Source organism: Carlito syrichta, unplaced genomic scaffold, assembly GCF_000164805.1.
Source record: "Carlito syrichta isolate Samal-C Ts95f unplaced genomic scaffold, Tarsius_syrichta-2.0.1 Scaffold143017, whole genome shotgun sequence".
Taxonomy (NCBI): domain Eukaryota; kingdom Metazoa; phylum Chordata; class Mammalia; order Primates; family Tarsiidae; genus Carlito; species Carlito syrichta.
In genome coordinates, this window is record NW_007087113.1 from 35,639 (window position 1) to 46,013 (window position 10,375).

At 54.3% G+C, this 10,375-nt stretch overlaps 1 protein-coding gene across 1 annotated transcript in view; it reads right to left on the minus strand.

The window, feature by feature from the left end:
- CACNA1A (calcium voltage-gated channel subunit alpha1 A) overlaps window positions 1-10,375 on the minus strand; it is a gene marked incomplete at both ends in the record, with an annotated part of 213,447 nt that overhangs the window by 34,935 nt on the left and 168,137 nt on the right. Inside the window, 4 exons of the mRNA XM_021708598.1 lie at window positions 1,388-1,471; window positions 5,352-5,462; window positions 8,369-8,533; window positions 9,861-10,062. Coding sequence (XP_021564273.1) covers window positions 1,388-1,471; window positions 5,352-5,462; window positions 8,369-8,533; window positions 9,861-10,062 — 562 coding nt within the window. The remainder of the gene's footprint in view (window positions 1-1,387; window positions 1,472-5,351; window positions 5,463-8,368; window positions 8,534-9,860; window positions 10,063-10,375) is intronic.

Below are 10,375 nucleotides of genomic sequence, written 5' to 3' on the forward strand. Positions count from 1 at the left end.
TATCGGCTTTGGCCCTGGTTTTTGTCCCTCCACGAGCACGCGACACCTCCCACCCGGTGGGCTATCTGCGGACCCTGGGTAGGTAACAGCTCCCCACAGTGGCTGGTGCTGGGAATCCTGGTGGGTCCCCCTTCCCCCATGAGTGGTCTCTTTATTTTTATAATACAGACGAGGTCTCGTTATGGTGCCCAGGCTGCTTGTGAACACCCAGCCTCCAATGATCCTGCCACCTTGGCCTCCCAAAGTGCTGGGATTCTGAGCATGAGCCACTGGGCCTAGCCCCCCATGGGTGGTCTCTGCATCTGGGTCCCTTTAGCTGAACCCCCTGGGGGGATTCTCATGAGCCCGAGACCTGCTCCATGAGCTGATCCTCGTAAACTGCTTGGCACAGTTCCTGGCAGGTAGCAAGGGTGTGGCCCTTGTGAGCTATTATTATTTTTACTGTTATTAGGCACCACGGGCTCTGATGCCCCGTGGCCTTCTGGTCCTGTGTGAGGGTCTCCCATCCCCCCATCCCCCGTAGGCCCCCAAGCTTGGGCTCATTAGCAGATGGCCAAGGAGAGGGTGTGGGAATTCTGGGGCCCTGAGTCTCCCAGTAAAAGAGGAAGGGTGTGTGACCTGTGGGGTCGCTGCAGAGAGGTCCGCAGATCCCCATGCTGGGCATCTCCCAGGCCTGGAGCTGGACGGGGAGTGACTCTGAGAGTGGTGTCCCCCTCCCGCTCATGAGCCAGGACAGGATTACATTAAGTAGAATTTTTTTGAGTTGGGGGTCTCACTCTGTTGCCCAGGTTGGAGTGCAGTGACACAATCATGGCTCACCGCAGCCTTGACTTCCTGGGCTCAGGAGATCCTCCTGCCTCAGCCTTCCAAGTAGCTGGGACTCCAGGTGTGCGCCACCACGTCTGGCTAATTTTTTTATTGTTTATTTATTATAGAGACGAGTTCTTACTAGGTCACCCAAGTTGGTCTTGAACTCCTGGCCTCAAGTGATCCTTTCACCTAGCACTCCCAAAGTGCTAGGATTACAGGTGTGAGCCACTGCACCCAGCCAGTTCAAGCAGAATTGACTCAACACTGATTCTTTGGGCCCCAATATGGTGTGGGATTTGCGGTGGGGGGGAACCTAGCTTTGGGAGCCCTTGGGTGTCTCCACAAACACCACAAACTCATCCACATTATGGATTCTTAAGTCAACAGCCAAGGGCAGGGAGGCCCACCCTGTGGCGTGGGCCTTACCTGGGCTTGGACACCCCAGCTCCCTGTGTCCCCTCAGAGGCCCCGGCTCCCCCTCTTTGGTCATGGCCAAGTGCTGGCCCAAGCCAGCTGGCTCCCCCAGCCCCCTTGTCCAGCCCAGAGCTACCCAGAGAGAAGCTGGTGGGAGACTTACCCCAAACTCAGTCACCAGGATGTCAGTGATGCTGCCCAGAACGGTCACAAAGTCGAAGATGTTCCAGGCATCGCGGAAATAGTTCTAGAACGGGGACCCACAAGACAGAGATGCCAACAGAGGGCTTGGGGTGGGGGGCGGCCCGTGGGCACATCAAGGACATGCTTGGGGCACTGCACCGTTCAGAGGGGGAAGTACAGGCCACCCCGTGTCATCTGCTCTGAGCTCCTGTCCCTGGGACCCCTCCCAACCTGGGGGGGTCTCCAGGCCCTCACTTCACTGGGGTGGGGGGCTGCCCTCTGGGCTGTGGTCTCTCTCCTACATTTCCAAGGGCTCCCCAAGACCCCAGAGACTTTACAGATGTCACTGGGATTGTCACACAAATCCAAGAGGGAAGGACTGTCACCCATTTTCCAAGAGGCGACTGAGGCTCAGAGAGTGAAGCCACTCACCTGTTTGACACCAGCAGCCCAGAGGTGAAAAGCCAGGATTTGAACCAAGCTTTGAGCTGACAGCACGCTCACTGAGAGAGGAGACTCTAGGTTCAAATCCCAGCTGTACAACCATGGCTGTGTGGCCGTGGGCAAGTGACTTAACCTCTCTGTGCCTTCACTGCCTGATCTGGACGACAGTAAAAGGGCACCACCCCTTTGGAGCAGGGGCCTCGAGGCCTCCCAGACACATGCACTTCCTGGGTCGCCTGTGGTTACATGGGACCATGTGCTGTGAGGAGAGATTGTGTGTCACTCCCTGCTCAGTGTGGAACTCTCCAGAACTCTCTCAATCTGGGTGTGGTGAACAGAAACACTGTGGAACGCGGTTACTCTGTGAGCCTGGGTCCCTGAGTATCTGTGAGGCCAACAATCTTGCTTGCTGAATGTAAAAACACCTTCCTTGATGTTGGTCACCGAGAAGTGGGAGCTGCTTGTTACTGCACCTTCTCTTGAGCTGTCCTGACTGCTACATCCCTGGGCTGGTGCTGGCTCCAGAGGACACACAGCCATAGCTGTGTTATTGGTTTAACACTGAAATACTACACTCTGTTTGGTAAACAGACCCGAGTCCCCTGGGGTCCCCGCTTCGTGCTACCAGGTGCTGAAATGCTGATATGTGTCACTTTCAGAGGGGCCCTGCCCGCACCCAGGGGCACCCCAGTCTCGATCTAAGAGTCAGGGCCAAACAGCTGGCCCTCCCCTCAGGACTCACGGGGCCTTCTTGGCATCCTCACAAAAGCAGAAGTCCGGTCAGGGCTTGGCGTGGTCTCAACATCAGAACCCAAGGCAGCCCCCCACCTTACAGAGAAGGCCCCGGAATTTACAGCTGGTCTTCCCTCAAATTGGAGTGCCCAGGCCTCGGTGCCCTCCTCTAGAGGGCAGGGGGATCACAGCAACCAGGCCATGAATGTGAGTCAAGGAGCATGGGCTTTTGTATACAGCAGGTGCTCAATAGAAGAATGATGTTGTTTTACAGTCGCCTGCAAGGAATTCAAATTGTGCTGGCACGAACTTGTGGTATTTTAGCAGATGGGGCTGGGGTCCTGCCCGTAGTCCCTCATACCTCAACTGCACTCCTTCACCTGGGGGGGGTGTGACTTCACCTGGGGGGGGCTCTTTCCAGCTGCATATTTGTATGGGAGTTCACAGCTCCCTCCCCTACTGCCCTACTCCCGGGTCATCTTCTTGCACTCAACCCTTGTCTCAGGCTCTGCTTTTGGGGGAGCCCAGATAAAGACAGCCCTCTAGGTGTTTGGCCGCAGACTTCAAGCACTGGGATAGAGGCCCCCACCCCGTGTCCTGAATGTCACATGGGGAACCTGGAGCTTCCTTTAAAACAGAAAAGAGACCGCTTGTATACCCAATCCTGAATTGTACCCCACATCTTTAAAATAAAAAACAAAACAAAAAAAAAGTGCTGAGCACCTGTAATCCCAGCTACTCAGGAGGCTGAGGCAGGAGGATTGCTTGAGGCCAGGAGTTTGAGACCAGCCTGGGCAATATTGCCAGACCACGTCTTAAAAAAAAAAAAAGAAAAAGAAAAAGAAAAAAAAAAAGGAAAGAAAGGAAAAGAAAAAAGGGGGAAAAATCAATCCAAAAAACTAAGAAGGGGCTGGGTGCAGTGGCTCATGCCTGTAATCCCAGCACTTTGGGAAGCAGAGGTGAGAAGACCGCTTGAGCCCAGGGGTTCGAGACCAGCCCGGGCAACTTGGCAAGACCTCGTCTCTACAATAAATAAAAAAAATAGCCGGGTGTGGTAGTGTGCACCTATGGTTCTGGCTAAGGCTGCAGTGGCTGTGAGCATGCCACTGCACTCCAGCCTGGGTGACAGAATGACTCCAACTCAAAAACCAAAAATAATAAAAAAAAAACTCCCCCAAACCGAGAAGGGCATCTCAGTGCAGGACCCTGTGGGATTGGCAAGGGGAGGGAGCTGGAGAAAGATCACTTCACGGTGGAAGGCTGGCCCGGAATAAAATAACTGCAGGATACAGCTTCCCACAGGCAGGTATGTGGGGTCCTCCCTTTGTAGACATGGAAATGGCAGCAGAGAGGCTGAGGAACTCTCGAGGCTGGGCAGGATTCGCACACGGTTGTGAGTTCAGCCAAGCCCAATCGGACCCCTCTGCGTTCTGTGACCGGTCCTGGGTTGCACAGCCCACAGGTGGCAGCCCTGGGACCAGTACTCATACCCGACTGCAGAGTGCCTCCGCCCACTGGCAGCAGGTGCTCAGTGCAGCATCCTGCCTGGCAGTACCCTGGAGTCCCCCAGGGACAGGCATAAAAAAATATAGATTCGCTCAGTCAGTGGATCAGAATTTCCAGGGGTGGGGGGTGGTCTGGGGCATCATTCTATTTTAAGGAATCTCCCCAGGTGCTTTTTACTTATTTTTTATTGAGACAGGGTCTTACTCTGTGGCCCAGGCTGAAGTATGGTGGCATGATCTTGGCTCACTGCAGCCTCCACCTTCCAAGCTTAAGCGATCCTCCTACCCCAGCCTCCCAAGCAGCTGAGACTACAGGTATGCGCCACCACGCCCAGTTAATTTTTGAATTTTTGTAGAGATGAGGTCTCGCTATATTGCCCGGGCTGGTCTCGAACTCCTGTCCCCAAGCAATCTGCCTCCCTAAGCCTTCCAAAGTGCTGAGATTACAGGTGTGAGCCACTGCATCTGGCTTTTTTTTTTTGTTTTTTTAAGAGGTAGGGTCTTGCACTGTCACTCAGGCTGGAGTGCGGTGGTACAATCATAGCTCACTGCAGCCTTGAATTCCTGAGCTCAAGCAATCCTCCTCCCTCAGCCTCCTGAATAGTTGGGACTATAAGTGTGTGCCACCACACCTAGCTAATTAAATTATTTTGTTTTTGTAAAGACAGGATCACCTAATCCTACATCTTCAAAATAAAATAACTAAAACAAAAACAAGACAGAGTCTTGCTATGTTGCCCCGGCTGGTCTCAAACCCCTGGTCTCAAGTGACTCTGCTATCTTGGCTTCCCAAAGTGCTGGGACTACAGCCACAAGCAGGTAAATTCTGAGCGCACGGTTGGCAACGAGGACAGATTCTGATTTTGTCAACACCCCATGATGGCCATCTACAGGCAAGCCTGCATGCTGAGGTCCACTGTACACTGTACTTCTTACTGTGAATTGTGGTTAAAGTGATGTGGACACCACCGACTTAGCCTCTCTGACGTGTTTCCTTTTTCTAAAATGGAAACAAACGACTCCCACCCCGGGGCCCGTTCTGAGGAGTAATTGAGTCAACAAGCATACGAACAGAAGGATGCTCATGTGCTGGGTCTCCCTGTATGGCTCGGCGAGCACAGAACCCCATGCAGGGGTCTGTGGCCATGGGCGGGAGCCTCCAGCCGCATGGAGGTGGGGGTCTTGGGGCCACGTGGGGAAGTCATCTCCCAGCACCCAGTACCCCCCAGATTCCCCCAGCTGCAGCCCCAAGGCCGTACTTACCAGAATCCCAAAAGCCATGACTTTCAGCAGACATTCCAGAGAGAACAGGGAGGTAAACACGATGTTGAACACCCTCAGCGCGTTTTCATAAGCAACCGAGGCCCCATAGAACTAGAGGAGGGAGGAGGAGGGGCAGCAGGGGTCAGCGGGCAGGGGCGGGGACCGGGGAGGCAGGACTCAGACACGTGGTGACCTGGGACCCAGGCAAGGGCTGAGCAACCTTGTATGTGGGAAGGACAGCGGTAGGAAGCCCAGTTCTTCACGGGGCTGGCTCGCCTTTGCATATTCAAAACCAGGGCTCGGTGGCTCAGCCTGTCATCCCAGCACTTTGGGAGGCTGAGGCGAGTAGATTGCCTGAGCCCGCCGGATCGAGACCAGCCTGGGCAACTTGGAGAGACCAGGTCTCTACAATAAATCAAAAATCAAAAATCAGTTGTACGTGGTAGTGCGTGCCTATAGTTCCGGCTACTTGGAAGGCTGAGGCGTAAGGGTCGCTGGAGCCCAGCAGGGTGACACTGGGGTGGCCGTGAGCATGCTACTACACCCCAGTCTGGGCAACGGAGTGAGACTGCAACTCAAAAAACAAACAAAAAAGACAACTCGTGTGTGTGTATGTGTTTTGGAGATAGGGTCTTGCTATATTGTCCAGACAGATAGGGTCTTGCTATATTGTCCAGACTGGGCTTGAACTCTCAATCCTTCTGCCTCAGCCTCCCGAGTGGTTGGAACTACAGGCATGCACTACCACACCTGGCAATACACACCAAAAAATTTGTGGTGTCTATCACTGACAATATTTTTATTATTATTGTTTTTTATTGTTTTCTTTTTTTGAGTTGGAGTCTCACTCTGTCGCCCAGACTGGAGTGCAGTGGCCGTCCCGGCCACCACAGCCTCAACTGCTGGGGTCTGGGGATCATCCGCGTCAGCGTTCCAAGTAGCTGGAACTACAGGCACGCGCTACCACACCCGGCTAATTTTTTGATTTATTGTAGAGATGAGGTCTTGCCAAGTTGCCCAGGTGGGTCTCGAACCCGCGGGCTCAGGCAAATCCACTCACGTCAGCCTCCCAAAGCGCGGGATTACAGGCTGAGCCACTGTGCCCGGCTTAAATTTTTTTTTTTAAGTAAGAAAGCAGGATTTAATATTATTATTTATTTATTTATTTATTTTTTTGAGTTGGAGTCTCACTCTGTTGCCCAGACTGAAGGGCAGTGGCCGCTCCCGGCCACCACAGCCTCGCCTGCTGGGCTCCGGCGATCCTTCCGCCTCAGCCTTCCGAGTAGCTGGAATTACAGGCATGCACTACCATGCCCGGCTGATTTTTTGATTTATTGTAAAGATGAAGTCTCGCTGCCCAGGCGGGTCTCGAACCCGCGGGCTCAGGCAATTCATTCACCTCAGCCTCCCAAAGGCACGGGATTACAGGTTGAGCCACCGAGCCCGGCTAGGATTTATTGAAAGGACAGAAAAGCTCCCACAGTGGGAGGGGTCCCAAAGGGGTTACCACATTTTTTTTTTTTTGAGTCAGAGTCTCACTCTGTCATCCAGTCTGGAGTGCATATACTGTCACTGAATTATACACTTTACTTGTTTCTATTTTTTTTTTTTTTTGAGTTGGAGTCTCACTGTTGCCCAGGCTGGAATGGCATGCTCATGGGTCACTGTAGCCTTGACCTGCTGGGCTCAGGTGATCCTTCTGCCTCAGTCTTCCAAGTAGCTGGAACTACAGGCACACACCACCATGCCTGGCTAATTTTTTGATTTATTAAAGAGATGATGTCTCGCCAAGCTGCCCAGGCTGGTCTCGATCCCCTGGGCTCGGACAATCCTCTCACCTCGGCCTCCTGAAGTGCTGGAATTATAGGCATGAGCCACTGCACCCAGTCCTTGTTTCCATTTTTTTGTTTTTGAGCCGGATTCTTTGCCACCCAGGTTGGAGTGCAGTGGCATGCTCACAGCCACTGCAGCCTTGACCTGTTGTGCTCAGGTGATCCTTCTGCCTCAGTCTTCCAAATAGCTGGGACTATAGGCACACACCACCACACCTGGTTAATTTTTTGATTTGTTGTAGAGACGAGGTCTCGCCAAGTTGCCCAGGCTGGTCTCAGGCAATCCTCTCGTCTTTGCCTCCCAAAGTGATGGGATTACAGGTGTGAGCCACGGTGCCTGGTCTGCTTTTTTCTATTTTTTACTTGTAAAAAAGTAGAGACAGGGTCTTGCTATGTTGCCCAGGCTGGTCTTGAACTCCTGGGCTCAGGCAATCCTCCAGCCTTGTCCTCCGGAGTAGCTGGGAGGCACACATCACCACATCTGGCTAATTTTTAAATCTGCAGAGATGGGGTCTCACTGTGTTGTCCTGGCTGATCTCGAGTTCCTGGCCCCAAGCCCCCAAGCGATTCTTCCCCCTCAGCCTCCCCAGTGGCTGGGATTACAAATGCCACCACACCCGGCTCTGAAGTGTTGAGGGGTGCCGAGGTCATCATAGTAACTTTCTGGCTCAATTCTCATCATGTCCCCCATGGCCCAGGGAAGGTGCCATTAAGATCTCTCTCGTTTTATTGCCAGGGAACCTGAGGCTCCGGGAAGCGACCGGTTCCTTGGGCCAGGCTAGACGCTGAGCTGAATGGCAGCGCCGGGCTCGATCCAGGCTGTGGCCCCCACCCCACAAGGTGGAAGGGTGCCTGACTCGTCTTCCCGGCCCCTCCTCCCTCACTTTACCCATCCATCATTCCCCAAGGGCTCCTGCGCCCCCGAGTCAGGCCCTCACGCTCCCAGGCTGGTGGCGGGGACGACACGGTTGTACATGGGGAGGTCAGGGAGGGCTTCTGGAGGAAGGTTCTGCAGGTACAGCTGGGAGGAAGGAGCCGGCCAGGCAGAGTGGCGGGAACCGAGTGGCAGGCGGAGGGAACAGCAGGAGCGAGGCTCAGAGGTGGCCCGGAGTGTAGTCTGTCTGGGAGGCTGCGGAGGGTCCCAGGGGAGCAGAGCGGGGGCAGGAGGGGGCGGGCGAGGCTCACCTTCATCATCAGCACGACGGTGTTGAGGGCGATCATGGCCATAATGGTGTACTCGAAGGGCGGAGACACCACAAACTGCCACATCCGGTACTGGAAGCTCTGCTTGTTCTGGGGCATGTGTCGCGTCAGCGGCTTGGCGCTGATGGCAAAGTCGATGCACGCCCTCTGGGGAGAGAAGCTGGCATGTGAGGCTGCCTGCGGAGGACAGCGGCTGGACCGGGGCACCCTCCACCGAACTGTTTCTTTTTTTTTTTTTTGAGTCGGGGTCTCACTCTGCTGCCCAGGTTGGAGGGCGGTGTGGCGCCATCACAGATCAGGCTCGGCTCAGGTGATCCTCCCACCTCAACCTCCCAGGTAGCTGGGACCCCAGGCACGCGCCACCACACCCGGCTCATTTTTTTTTTGTAGGGACGAGGGCTCGCTATGTTGTCCAGGCTGCTCTTGAACTCCTGGGCTCAAGCTGTCCTCCCACTTAGGTCTCCCAGAGTGCAGGGATTAAGACGTGAGCCACCATGCCCAGCCTGCCGTATTCTCCTTAGGCTCTAATGCGTCTCAGAGGGAGGCGGCTCTATGGCCTGTGAGGTAGAATAAAGATGACACGGAGGACAGCCCTGGTGGGTGTGGACATGTAGTGCGAGCAAGAAATAAGCTCCTGCGTGGGTATCTGGCATGAGACATAGGGTCACTTGTTGCCGTAGCAACACTTAGTCTAGACTGACGGACACATGCACTGTCTGACGTGTTTTCCTAGGAAACTCCAGGAAGGGCTGGCTGCCCTGTGGACTGGACTCTGTCCGGAGAACGCTGCTATCTCCTCCTCAGAGGTCCTTAGAAGCTGGCTCTTGGGTGCCTGTTTTCATTTACTTATTTCTGAGCCGGAGCCTCCCTGTGTCACCCTGGCTGGGGTGTAGTGGCACGCTCACGGCTCACTGTAGCCTTGATCTCCTGGGCTTAAGTGATCTTCCGCCTCAGCCTTTGAAGTAGCTGGGGATACAGGTGCACGCCACCAGACCCAGCCAATTAAAAAAAATTTTTTTTTTTTAAATTTTTTGAGTTGCAGTCTCACTCTGTCACCCAGACTGGAGTGCAGTGGCACACTCCCGGCCACCGCAGCCTCAACCTGCTGGGCTCCGGCGATCCTTCCGCCTCAGCCTTCCAAGTTGCCAGAATTACAGGCACGCGCTACCACGCCTGGCTAATTTTTTGATTTATTGTAGAGATGAGGTCTTGCCAAGTTGCCCGGGCGGGTCTTGAACCCGCGGGCTCAGGCCACCCCCTCACCTCAGCCTCCCAAAGGCGTGGGATTACAGGCTGAGTGACCGAGCCTGGCTCATTTGTTTTTTTTTTTTTATAGAGAGGAGGTCTTGCTATGTTTTCTAGGCTGGTCTCAGACTCCTGGCCTCAAGCCATCCTCCCACCTCTGCCTCCCAAGGCCCCCTGTGCCCAGCCTGTGGGTCTGCTTTTCAGTGACACATGTGACAGGATGTGGCACCTCGTTCTTCTCCAGGCTGTACTCCTCCATCATCTTGTCCCCCTGCTCCTGGAAGGTGATAATGATCAAGGCCACAAAGATGTTGACGAAGAAGAAGGGGAACACCACGAAGTAGACGACGTAGAAAATGGACATCTCCATGCGGTACCCGGGGCTGGGGCCCTGGTTCTCAAAGGTGGCATCCACCGAGTGCTTGAGGACCCTGGGGGGCGGGTGGAGAGGGTGGGAATGGGGCGTGTCAAGGGGGAATGAGAAAGGATGTGAGTTGCCACCGTTCTTGGAGAAGTCTTTTTGTTTTGTCTTTTCTGAGTCGGAGTCTCACTCTGTCGCCCAGGCTGGAGGGCCGTGGCACAATCATGGCTCACCAAAGCCTCGACTTCCTGGGCTCAGGTGATTCTCTCACTTTGGCCTTGTGAAGTGCTGGAATGACAGGCATGAGCCACGGTGCCCGTCCGAACAAATTTTTTTTTTTTTTTTGAGTTGGAGTCTCACTCCGTCACCCAGACTGGAGTGCA